The 11,912-nt window shown below is 42.8% G+C and overlaps 1 protein-coding gene across 1 annotated transcript; it reads right to left on the bottom strand.

Moving 5' to 3' along the window:
* Positions 1-1,454: 1,454 nt before the first annotated feature.
* Positions 1,455-6,040, bottom strand: LOC100826131 (persulfide dioxygenase ETHE1 homolog, mitochondrial). Its single transcript, XM_003569476.3, has 9 exons — positions 5,489-6,040; positions 4,503-4,631; positions 4,286-4,393; positions 2,674-2,808; positions 2,322-2,363; positions 2,180-2,239; positions 2,052-2,105; positions 1,936-1,960; positions 1,455-1,807 (listed from the first exon to the last, which is right to left on the bottom strand). The coding sequence occupies exons 1-9, from the start codon at positions 5,753-5,755 to the stop codon at positions 1,719-1,721; spliced, it is 909 nt and encodes a 302-aa protein (XP_003569524.1). The 5' UTR covers positions 5,756-6,040; the 3' UTR covers positions 1,455-1,718.
* Positions 6,041-11,912: the final 5,872 nt, after the last annotated feature.

Raw genomic sequence — 11,912 nt, forward strand, 5'->3', positions numbered from 1 at the left:
GAATAAATTTCACCAACTTCAATGAATTTTAAATGGTGCCCAATTTACTATCGGGGGCCCGGCTGGCCGGCGCCCCCCATATGACCGAAAAATGTGGCAGGCCAAACGCCATTTGGGGAGACGGCTGGAGCTGCTCACATGTTCTATTACTCTACTTCATTAAAGGAATGGATAATATTTAGAGCTGTTCGAGAATACCAACTAGCACTGATGTGCTCAGGTTTTCACGGTTCCAGTTAGAACCGCTTATGAACAGCCATAATCTAAGGCGTATGTTCTTTGAAAAATACTACTTTCTCCGTTCAAAAAAATATATCTCAAGTTTGTCAAAATTCTCATGGATCTAGACATGACTTAGTGTATAGATGCATTCAAATTTAGTCAAAATTGAGACATTCTTTGTTGGACGGAGAAAGTACTACTCCTTACTAACATCTTCCAAATGCCATGACATTTGTTTAGCGCCGAAAAGTGTAGCCAGTTAACATCATTTGCAATATCTCTTAAGGCCTTATTTGGGGTTGGTGTATTTTTTAGTCACTAGTGTTTTGATATTTGATGGGTTTGGGTGTTCACCCAAAATTCTCAAAAACCTAAAACACTACTCCCTCCAATCCATATTAATTGTCTCAAATTTGTCCAAATATGAATGTATTTATGTCTAGACAGCGTCTATATACATGTAATATTTCGACAATTAATATGGATCGGAGGGAGTAGTGTTTTTTTTTTAAAAAAATACTAGTATGAGAAGTGTTTTAATTTGGTAAAAAATGAAGTGTTTTGTGGGAGAAAACTAGGTATAATCCCCTCCAAATCTCTTCTACCAAACAACCATTTGAGATTTCTAGTGTTTTTCATTTTGGAGTTGATAATACGTTAATATCCTAAAAACACCCAAAAACTCTAATACCAAACAAGCCCTTAGTTGAAATTTTGAAAAAAAAAATCCCGAGGGAAATACTGAAATTTTGATGTCACGAAGGAACGTGTTGCTCGCCTAGCAGCCTCCAAAGCAATTATCGACAAAAGTTGTTTCTTCGGAGCTTGTTCTAGTACAAAAACTGCCCTGAGCTTTCCCGCATATGCTTTCTGTCTGAACGGCCCAAGAAAATGCACCGGAAGAGCAGAGAGAAAACGAGATATCGTGATTTTCTGAAGTTTATGAAGAGGCACGATTCTTTCGAAAGAGGGCATATTGGCTTTCATTGTGGCAAGAATTTGACTACAAATTACTATGTTTTAATATATGATTTACATGGCGTGAAATTAATATCACTAGATTCGTTGTCAAAAATATTTTATAATAATTGTGGTTTCGTATATTACGATCCACATGTTAATAGTGTAATTCTTAATCAAAATTTTGCCTTAATTAAACCTAATAGCCTTCTTTCAAGGAACGGAGGAGTATTTGTTTAAGAATGGTGCCAGAAATGGCTTGCAATGAACACTGTGGTGCACAGAACAAGGTGCAAACTTTATTATTCTCGTTGATCTGATCAAACGTTAGTGTTCCCAATAGGCCAACACCAAGTAGCGGGTTTACAAGGTACAGATAGAACGAGAGACTACATCAGCCAATGACCAATTATTTCCTCCCAATGTTGCAGCGAACGAATTATTTAGTGTATAACGATGCTGCAAACTTCTTGAGCCGATCGTGAGTTCACAACAACCAGGAGGAGCACCACTTGCAAAGTTTCAACAGGAACAGCTCAGACCTTCGATGGCGGATCCTGGATACCGCAAACCATATTGGCAGGTACAGCTATGTCGATCATCTTTGGGTAAGACAAGTTCAGATCTGCCCAAGGAGAGAGTAAATGTCAATTGATATTCCGTTTAGTAACGAACCAGAGGGAGATAGATAGGTTTGACATGCAACACGGCTATTCATGCATACAGTGATACTTCGGGAAAAAAGTTACTTACTGTCCATAATTGTCTTGAATGTTTCCTGTAAATGCACAAAGGAGAGATTTAGTTAGGTAAAAAATGAAAGCTTTTACTGGGTCCAAATGAAGAATTTTAGCCTATTTAATGTGCACCTTATCTTTTGTTAGTCTTGCATTATACGCAACCTCCTCTTCAACAGTGGTTACCTGCAAATAATAATACAAGTCAAACAATTGAAAGCTTGGTTGGCAAAGTTTAGGATGCTACGTATGCCACTTACTGTGAAACCTTTATAGTCATGGCTAGGATAAAGAAGGGTATCCTTTGGCAACGTGAATATCTGGTGAGGAATGGAGAGTCTTCAATTAGTTAAGACTAATGCATATTCTTACAGCTTACGATGCAGTACTTCATTTACTTGCCTGTGAATGTACTGACTGATACAGCTGATCAGAGCTTCCTCCCTGGAATCAAATCGAACAAAATGAACCATCAATGCAAAAGCAAGTACCTATGGTCAATCAGGATTTCTCTAAACGATGAATTTTTAACATTCATGCAGGCAGAACTTATGTTTGACTCACAAACTACCGCTAATATGAAGTATAACGGACAGGATAAATTTAGATGCCTAAAAACTATCTTTAGCTTTGGAACACCTCTTTGCCTTATATTTCCCCAATGTATGGTTTTCCTGTTTGTTCTGGTATTTCCTTGGGAAATGATTTTCCTGTTTTCTAGATCATGAAGAAGTGAGTGTGGTCACAATATTACCTGGAAGTCTGTTCTTCCGCAAGCACGTATAATTAAGGCATCACCAGTGAAAGCCATCCTTGGTGAAGGTTGATCATGACTATCACCTGTTACATATGTCACACAGCCAGCAGTATGGCCAGGAGTAGCTCGCACCTGGCAAGAATTTCAACATTTCTAGGTATTAGAAATTTCATTATATCAACCAATACTAGTGACTTTGGCCATCTAGCTTTATGAGAACGTTACCTGCCTGAAAGATAAATTACAACTTAAATAATTTGAGTGCTGCTCTTTCCAGCTCTTGGTTGCACTATTTTGTTTATACTTTAACAGCTCTGGATGTGTCACGATTGCAGTACATTCCTAAAGTAACTTTCACTATAAATAGAGAAAGTTGCTGTATCATGAATGAATCGATACAATGACAAAGCACTCGAAAAGGAACACACTTAATAAAATCCATACCATATAATCAGACGATATACCTTTACATTGTGTTATCGTCACTTTCTACAAACAAACAAGATTGGCGAAATGCTTCATGGTAGTCGGCTGTTGATCCCCGCTTGGACGTGTATCCTTTATTAATTAGTTTAAAAAGATCCACTGTACGTGCGAGACATGGATTATGAAGGTCCAACAGTTGTGCTTTATTAATTAGTTTAAAAAGATCCAGCGAATCAATGAGGATTACACGACTCCAGGCTGACTAGATCCCAGCCATAAATTACAGATCCAGCTAAAATAATTCACAAGATGTGGATTAAGGTGGTGCCTCAAAGAGAATGAGGACCCCATATTATGCTTTCAGTATATAATAGATTGAATATTGTTTTACACAAGTGTAACCCATCCCATAACGTTGCTCTTTTACTAACTTGAACAGCATGCACACAACAGTAGATTGTGTTACCAATATAAGTAAAGAAACACAGTTAACATGTAGGGAGTTAGATAAGCATTCTAAGATCTAGCTGCATTATGTCTGCCAAGGCCTTGTTTGTTTAGTTAGGCTCCTTAATTTTCTTAGCTTGTGGTTTTGTTGCAAGCTTTGCAGTTTTTGTGGTTGCTTTGGATGCAGATTTTTTGTAACCATGGTGCAACCTTTTGTGTGATGCTTTTCTAATACAAAATGGCATACATTAGATGTGTGTTTGAGAAGAAAAGTAAGACAAAAACGTATCTAACAGATGACAAGAATTATGTTTCTGACCTCTAAAAGCAATCTGTTCTCCCCGTATGTAACAAGGCCTTTTGACTTTTGTGATAGAAAGTGCAGAGTTTTGCATGAAAGAATGCTTATTGGATTATACTAAAAGGTACTGCAAAGGCTGCTTTGCTTCTATACTCTATACAAAAGGCAGCTGATGCATTTCCTGTTTGAAGAACCGCAGGGGGTTCCCTTTCTAAATTCTTGTTCTAGAGTTCAAGATCAACAACTTATAAAGTCGATCAAAAAGAAAGAGCTCTAAAGAACCAGCTAAAGCGCTTCTGTAATTTTGGTTAGCTGTTTCTACTTGCACACCCTGGTGCTAATATTACGACGTACAGAAAGTGGTAAATTATACACATGAAAAGTAAATGAAAGAAGCAACAAAAAGACAAATAGCCTGTTTAAATGGTACTCTACCTCAAGGAAAAGGTTGCCAAAGTATATTTTGTCACCATGCTCAACAGAATGGTCAGCTTTTGCTCCACTAGCTTTTGAAATAACAGACTTCGTTCCTGGTAGCTTAGTCTGCCAGTATATTCCATCAGCTGACCATGTATTACCAAAGTGAACAAAATGTTGAAACTAAGAGACACAAAATTCAAATAAACATCTAGACAAGTCTTGAAGTACTTACTTTTATCAATCCTGTTCCGGTGACATGATCAGCATGCACATGAGTATTCATAGCATAGATGAGTTTCAAGCCTAATTCTTTGATAAGGTTGAGATCTCTATCAACTGTTCTGTCCACGGGGTCAATCAACTGATACCAAAATCAAACAGGTTAGGGAGGTGATCGACAAGATGTACACAACTATAGAGAAAATTGAATCCACCACAGTAGCATGGCTCAAAACGAAGGCAATAACTACTCCTGCCCTGATTATTTTTCGAGAAAAATGAATGCTTCTGATCTAGCCAAGAGCTTATCCCGCTCAGCCATATCTTTTCACCAGCCTGAAGTTCCCTTTGTATTATTCAAGACATATTTTGCTAAATTTACTTTACCTTCGATTCAATTGATTCGATAATTTGAACACATGCACATCTTTAACTGTTCTCTTAGCTAACCATGGGAAATTGGATAAGCCTTGAGACCAATCAAGTAATATAAATGCACAATTCTTCAATCAAGTAGGATAGGAGATCCGCAATTGATGCCATTCGGAGTTAAGTCCAAAAATTCATGTAATCCACTAGAATAAACATCAGTAACTTCATGAGCCTGCACAATTTATCATCTCACAATAAATACAGATCCCTAACTGGATAATTGAGGTTACTGACACAAATTAAACTAACTGGACAGTAAAAGAACAAAGACTATCGCTGTGGGTTAATTGATAAAAGATTTAAAAAGGCTCAGGTAACTCGGTCATTTATTCTCTGCTTGAACCTATTTGGAGCAATTGCCCAACTTTTGTTCGTGTCTACATTCTATAGAAGTTCAGTTCAACAGACGCCGCCAGAACAGTTCTGCACTTCTGTTACTGTATCCCCGATTTGGCATCCTAATCAAATGAACCTACTCATTCACAACCACACCCAAGCAAAACACCGAATCCACAAACCAAAAATACAGCCAGCACCACCCTACCAGGGTCAAGAACTCGAGCTCACCACGGCGGGCTTGTCGGGGTCGCCGACGTCGGCGAGGAGGTAGGTGTACGTGGAGCTCTCCTTCTCGAAGAGCTGCCTGAAGAGCAGCCTCCTGTCCGCGGAAGCACCGGTGCCGTACGCCGCCATTGCGAGGGCCGGCAGCGACCGCAGGCGCCGCGAGATCGGCCGGGGAGAAGAACACGAGGCGGCGGCCGCGGGCGCGAATGGCGGCCTGGATGCAGCTGCAGAGTGCGGGATCAGTTGACGGCACAAGCGGAGCGGCACCATTGGACCCTTGTGTACTATATAGGGGGTGGGGGTGGTGGCGCAGGAGTGGAAGGAAGAAACAAGAGCGCTTGGTTCTTATCGCGTGGATTTGGACGGGGTCGCGGCGTGGGCGTCGCGGTGGTTCGGCTCGGGGGCTGGGACGGGATAATATTAAGAATTCGCGGCGAGGCGATCCGGGCGATGGCGTGACGAGATCGCCGAGACCGTCGGCGCGGAGGTAGGAGGACGGCGCGGGCGGATCAGGGGTGGTCGGGTGGAGGAGATGCCCGACTAGTTCCGCTCCTTCCGGGGGTACAAAGCTGACATGATTTGGGTGAGATTTACTACGATCGCTATACGCTGTCTTTCGAGAAAAAAAAAATTGGCAACGTTTACTGCAACGGGTATTCACAAATGTAGAGTTGGTATTAACTCCAAGAATCTATGTCACCTGATTCATAAGCAAATATTTCTTTTGGAATGTTCATAAGCAATAATTTAACAATTTACAAGTAAAACAGGGTCGGTTCTTAGTTGATTTATTTGCATCTTGGTTAAAAATCGACTCTTAGAAAAGAGCCGGTATTTTTCACTCTCCTCGACGTTCATAATTTCTATACAAGAGTTATAGAAGGCTCGACCCGTAGAAATGCTCTTTGGGCATCTCCATTGCACTGGTGAAGATGGATCTTTTGAATCCTTTTAAGACCATGATACCATGGGCTTCATGGCCAAGCCACAAGCAGACAAGAAAAAATAGTTGATGTTTAGCACTAGCACAATCAGTTAAAATTTAATATGTCATGTCATGCAAGTTTTTTCAAAATATTTTTATATTTAGATTCTCAAAGCCTAATGAATCATTGTATAATTAGCCATGTGTATGTTTTCTACGAAACTAATACCTGCATCCTATTGGGTGAGGCAAGGCATGGATGAGGAGAGACCGTAGAAGAATTAAATTAACGATTAAATTAATTGCACGAGAAAAGCGCGGAGACAACTACTCCCTCCGTCCACAGATAAGTGTACTTCTAACTTTATCCTAAGTTAAACTTTTTTAAATTCGACCAACTTTATTGAAAAGAGTAAGATTTTGTTTGGTTTTAACCCAAACCCACCTCCGCAATTTTTTTTTTGACGAAACAGCCGCAACGATCTATTTATTGCCAATAGGGGGTTGATACACAAGGAAATACAAAGAAAGTGAACGAGAATAAGGGAAAATTTAGTCCACTGGAAAAAAGAAAACAAAAAAATCAAGGCACATCGTCTGGTCCCGAAACCAGTTTGCCTAGACCGGCGCCGGCCTAGGTCCAAATGGCAGCCTCCTCCTTGATGAGGATGCACACGACAGAGGGTCGGAGAAGTTTGTGCTGGAAGATTCGCCGGTTCCGCTCCTTCCAAGTTTCCCACATGGTGAGAAGAATTAACGATGCTGTGGCCTTAGCACGTGCTTTGCCCAGCACATAAGCATACGAGGTACACTGATAAGGGGTGGCCCGATCTTCTCAAAGAGCAACGTGAACAACTTGTATGATTCTACAAATCTTCCGGCTGTTCATCCGTCGCCGCACGACGAACTTACAACCCAATGGAAATTCGCAACACCACACACTTGCGCAGTAGTCTGCCGACCACAAGCGGTTCGCAATCTTCCAATTCCCAGCGGAACGACAGATTACGCTCGAACTTTCAGTAGATAACAAACACCCTATCGAAACGAATCTGGTGTATAGGATTCCAGAGGAATGCTTCTCGCAATCAACAAGAGTCTCGAAAATAGCTAAAACGTGGTCTTCCCTAAACCTAGGCGTACCCGTTGTTTATATAGACGAGGAGTAGCCCAAACTTAATACAGACTCCGACTCAAACGCAAACTAGAATTCGACTCAGACTCAAACTAGAACTAGAATTCAACTCAAACTAGAATTCGACTCAGACTCAAACATGGACTCGCAGATCCGGGCGCTCCTTAGACGTGTCGGACTCGTCGTAGGCTGTCCTAGTGCGCCTCATATTCATACTCAACTTGTGGTGCAACCTGGGCATACCATCCTTTGTCGTTGGCCGCCCCTTGTACACAAGACATTCTTCTAACTGGGTGTGGTTCCCACAGCATTGGATCCTATGGAGTGCACTATGGAGTTGCACTATGACAACAGTGGCGCCGTGGCCCAAGCAAAAGAACCAAGGTCTCACCAAAAGTCCAAGCATATTGAACGCCGTTATCACATAATCCGGGATTTAGTCGATCGCGGAGATAGTAAGTTATGCAAAATTCACACGGACCTGAATGTGTCAGATCCGATGACGAAGCCTCTACCACGAGCGAAACATGAGCAACACCGGGATGCCATTGGTGTAACAGAACTTATGTAAAACTAGATTATTGACTCTAGTGCAAGTGGGAGTCTGAAGGGAATATGCCCTAGAGGCAATAATATTGTATTATTATATTCCCAAGTTTGTAATTGATGTTTATATTTCTATGCTATAATTGCAATGGTTCTTGAATGTGAGATTCGGAGGAAAACTCATTTGCATGTGTGGAAACATAAACCCTAATTTAAAGGTCCGTAGTCACGCCTCTTTGACTAGCTTATATATAATTGATGATTCTGTTTTCCTGATGATGTGCATATGATGCTGGTTATATATGAGAGCACATTGTTGGTTGAACAATGGTGTTGGATTGACCCAACTAATAATATACCGAGAAATCACAACGATTACTTGTTATCGGTATTATTGTTATTGTTGTAATTATCATTATCCTTAGACCATGAGAATATCGTATGATATTTATATCGGAAGGATACTTTGGTGTTACCTATTGTTTCCCGTAATAGGGTTATCATGACGGTGATTTCTGGGTATTTCCGGAAAGTATGAAATGACTCGATAGTTCAAGATTGGGATTTGCTCCTCTATCGGTGGAGAGATACACTTAGGGCCCACTCGGTACGACGATATCTATCACCGTCTGGCCAGACACAAGAATATGATCATTGAGATATCGGAGTACGGAACGAGTTAAAAGTACAAAACCGGTAACGGGGATAACTATGTACAAGTGGAACAAGGGTTGGTTCACGGGCGTACTGGAAGTCTCACCCCGGGTTTTGTAAACGTATCACGAAGCAAAGGGAAATGGTTTTTAGTAACAAATGGTTCTCTCGAAAGTCTTCGTGGATGTGTAGTAATTATTGAGAGTGTCCAGGCTCTTTAAATAATTATTGACTGGGTCATAGCTACACATTTCCGAACCTACGTGGTCACACGCTTAACGACGAATGGTTATTTGAAGGTCTAGAGTTTGGAATTTGGTCGAGAGTTGAATACCGAAGTTGTTCAGAATGACAAGACATATTTTCTGGAGGTTCTAAATGTGGTTTAGGAGTTACAAAAATGTTTGGAGTAATCACGAGTGCTTCCAAAAGGTTTTAGAAGGCTCTATAAGGATCCGATTGAAATTCTGGAAGGTCAAATGGCAAAAGGTCAAAAGTCAAAGGTGGGTCAAACACTGGTCAAAGGTTGACCATGAGGGCCGGCCATTTTGGTTTGGAGAAGGGGATATAAGACTCCTATTAGGAGTCCATATCTATTCCTATTAGAGGTAGGAGTCCTATTCCTTTTGGAGGAGGTCTCCTTTTCCTCTTTGGCCGGCCACCCTCTTATATAAGGAGGAGAGGGGTGGCTGGCTATAGTAGCACTCTCGCTAGTTGTCCTTTGCCCGTCAAGTCCGAGCTCTCTCCTCTAAAGTTTAGACGTCTAATTAGTAGATCGTCTACTTTCCGATCTAGTTTCTTCCGGCGGTTCTTCGTACTGGACGTCGAAATGCTGCTGAACTATCCCTTCGGGACGTGTGGATACGTGTGGAGAGATCGTCCACTTCGATCTTGCGGGCGGATCGTTGTTCGTCTACTTCAAACTTTCAGGCGCAGCGGATCGTGCGAGAAATATTCTCGCGGCTGGGAGGTATAACCTAGCTGCAGGAATCTGCTATAGGCTTCAACGACAATCTACTTCCGCTATGGTTGTTGGTACGTGATCAATCTATCGCATCCGCATAATGATCTTGGTTGGTTCATTCGTAGGAAAATTTTATATTTCTGCCTATGTTCCCCTTCACCATGAGATTCCATCGAATGTAATCGGCGCCTTCAGGCATCGTCCAAAATCGAAAATAAGCGAGTGAACTGAATTATATTTCTAGGGTTTATGCGATGAGCAATGTCAGAAATCCACCTGAATTGCCATCTTGCCGCTCTGATGCTGCGATGCTTGCGCCTCGCGATGAGAAACATTTCAGGGGCGATGTCCTTTGGCCGCTGACCAAACAGCCATGCATCATGCCAGAACTTGGAGAACCGGCCATCACGAACGGTGATCGTAGTGGCAGCGGCAAATAAGCACATGTCCATATCATTAAGCGGTCTAGCAACGCAGGCCCAAGGCTTGTCCGGCTGCACCCATCGCAGCCACTCCCATCTCAGGCGTAATGCTCTACCGAACTTGTCCAAGTCCAAAACACCCAGCCCGCCAAAACACTTAGGAGTGCACACAGAAGTCCAACGAACTAAGCAACTGCCACCGGAGCAATTAAGCTCGCCACGCCAAAGCCATCCGCAAAGGCATTTTTCAATTCTTTCACGAAGCCAGACCGGGAACTCAAACACCGTAAGGTGAAAGGTGGATAAAGAAGAGAGTACCGACTTGAGAATAACAATTCGCCCACCCTTGCTAAGCATTTTGGATTTATAGCCCGCTAAGCGACCTTCAATCTTCTCAAGCAACGGTTGGAACAGAATTTTGCGTGGCTTGGAAAGAGCCAAGGGGAGTCCGAGATAGCAGGTCCGAAAGGATCCAAGAGGAGCTCCAAAAGTATTAGCAATGGTCGCCGTGTCGATGCCGTTGCAGCGGATGGGAAAAATGTTACTTTTGGCAGGATTGAGCCGGAGCCCCGAGATGGCACCAAAGACATCAAGGATGGATTTCAAATAATGGATGTCTTCAATTTTTGGCTAGCCAATATTTTAGCCATGGTTTTGTTGCCCGGTATTTGGCCATTGTTGGCAACAAAAATGATTGGTTACCAGTTTTGTTGGAACTATCCAAACAAAGCCAAAAATCTGGCCATAACAAAAATACTGATAGAGTTGGCTTTGGTCATCATCCAAATGTACTCTAAACACTTCTTTAGCTTCTTTGGTGTAAAAAGTACCGCATGTACAAATATTTTGAAACGGTGAGAGAAATATATAAACCCGACTATCATGTGATGTGAACCATGTCAGCTTTGCTTAGTTACTCTCTCCGATCCCCAATGTTTTGAAACTGCGAGAGAAATATATAATTCTTGTTGACTGATTGTCAAACTTTCTAAAATTTGACTGACCAAATAACAAAAAATGTTAACATTTGCGGTGCCAAATGAGTATGTTTAGGTTGATTGTGAAATACATTTTCATGATATCTTGCTTCGATGTTGTATATGTTGATACATTTTTTACAAGATTAGTCAATTATTAGAAAGCTTGACAGCGAGACCATACGTTTTGCAACGGAAGTAATGTTTTAGATCGTAAGAGCAACTCTAGCCGTGCCCCCTAAAGGCCCCTTAAACGGGCTTGGGGGGCGCCGGCGCGAAAATTCAGACCCAACCGGCCTCTCCAATTTGGTTTTTCATCCGGCGTGGCCCAAAAAGTTAGCCGGTGTCCCCAGGCGGAACCCAGCCCATGGGGGGGGGAGCGGGGGCACCGGCGCAACGCGTTATTGCGGCAGGCCCGCGATGTCATCGACCAATTAATCGTCCCACCGGTTTCTCACCGGCCCCTCCTCGGCTCTCGAGTGGATTTTAATGTCGGTAGCCCGCCGGTTGCCACGCGCCCGCGTTATCGGCGTGTTCACACGCCCGCCGGTTCGCATTCCGGCGATATAAAAAGGGACGACCACCGGCAGTACTCGGCATTCCTCCTCTTCTCCCTCTCGCCCTAAACCCTCCCGACCGCCATGGCTTCCGACGACGAGACATGGCGCCGGGCGTCGCTCACGCTCGAGGAGGCCGAGGCCCTCCATGAGCACGAGTACCCGGCGCCGCCCGACTGCCGGCTACCGGCGCACTGGACCCTCAGCATCGGTGGCATCCCGACGCCGTCGGTGCCAACGGGCCGTG

The sequence above is a fragment of the Brachypodium distachyon genome, chromosome 2, assembly GCF_000005505.3.
Source record: "Brachypodium distachyon strain Bd21 chromosome 2, Brachypodium_distachyon_v3.0, whole genome shotgun sequence".
Taxonomy (NCBI): domain Eukaryota; kingdom Viridiplantae; phylum Streptophyta; class Magnoliopsida; order Poales; family Poaceae; genus Brachypodium; species Brachypodium distachyon.

Coding starts and splice junctions, on each gene's coding strand:
- LOC100826131 (XM_003569476.3), bottom strand. CDS start 5,755: ATGGTGCCGCTCCGCTTGTGCCGTCAACTGATCCCGCACTCTGCAGCT. Junction 4,632..5,488: donor ACCCCGACAAGCCCGCCGTG/GTGAGCTCGAGT, acceptor TTTTGGTATCAG/TTGATTGACCCCGTGGACAG. Junction 2,106..2,179: donor ATGACTATAAAGGTTTCACA/GTAAGTGGCATA, acceptor TATTATTTGCAG/GTAACCACTGTTGAAGAGGA.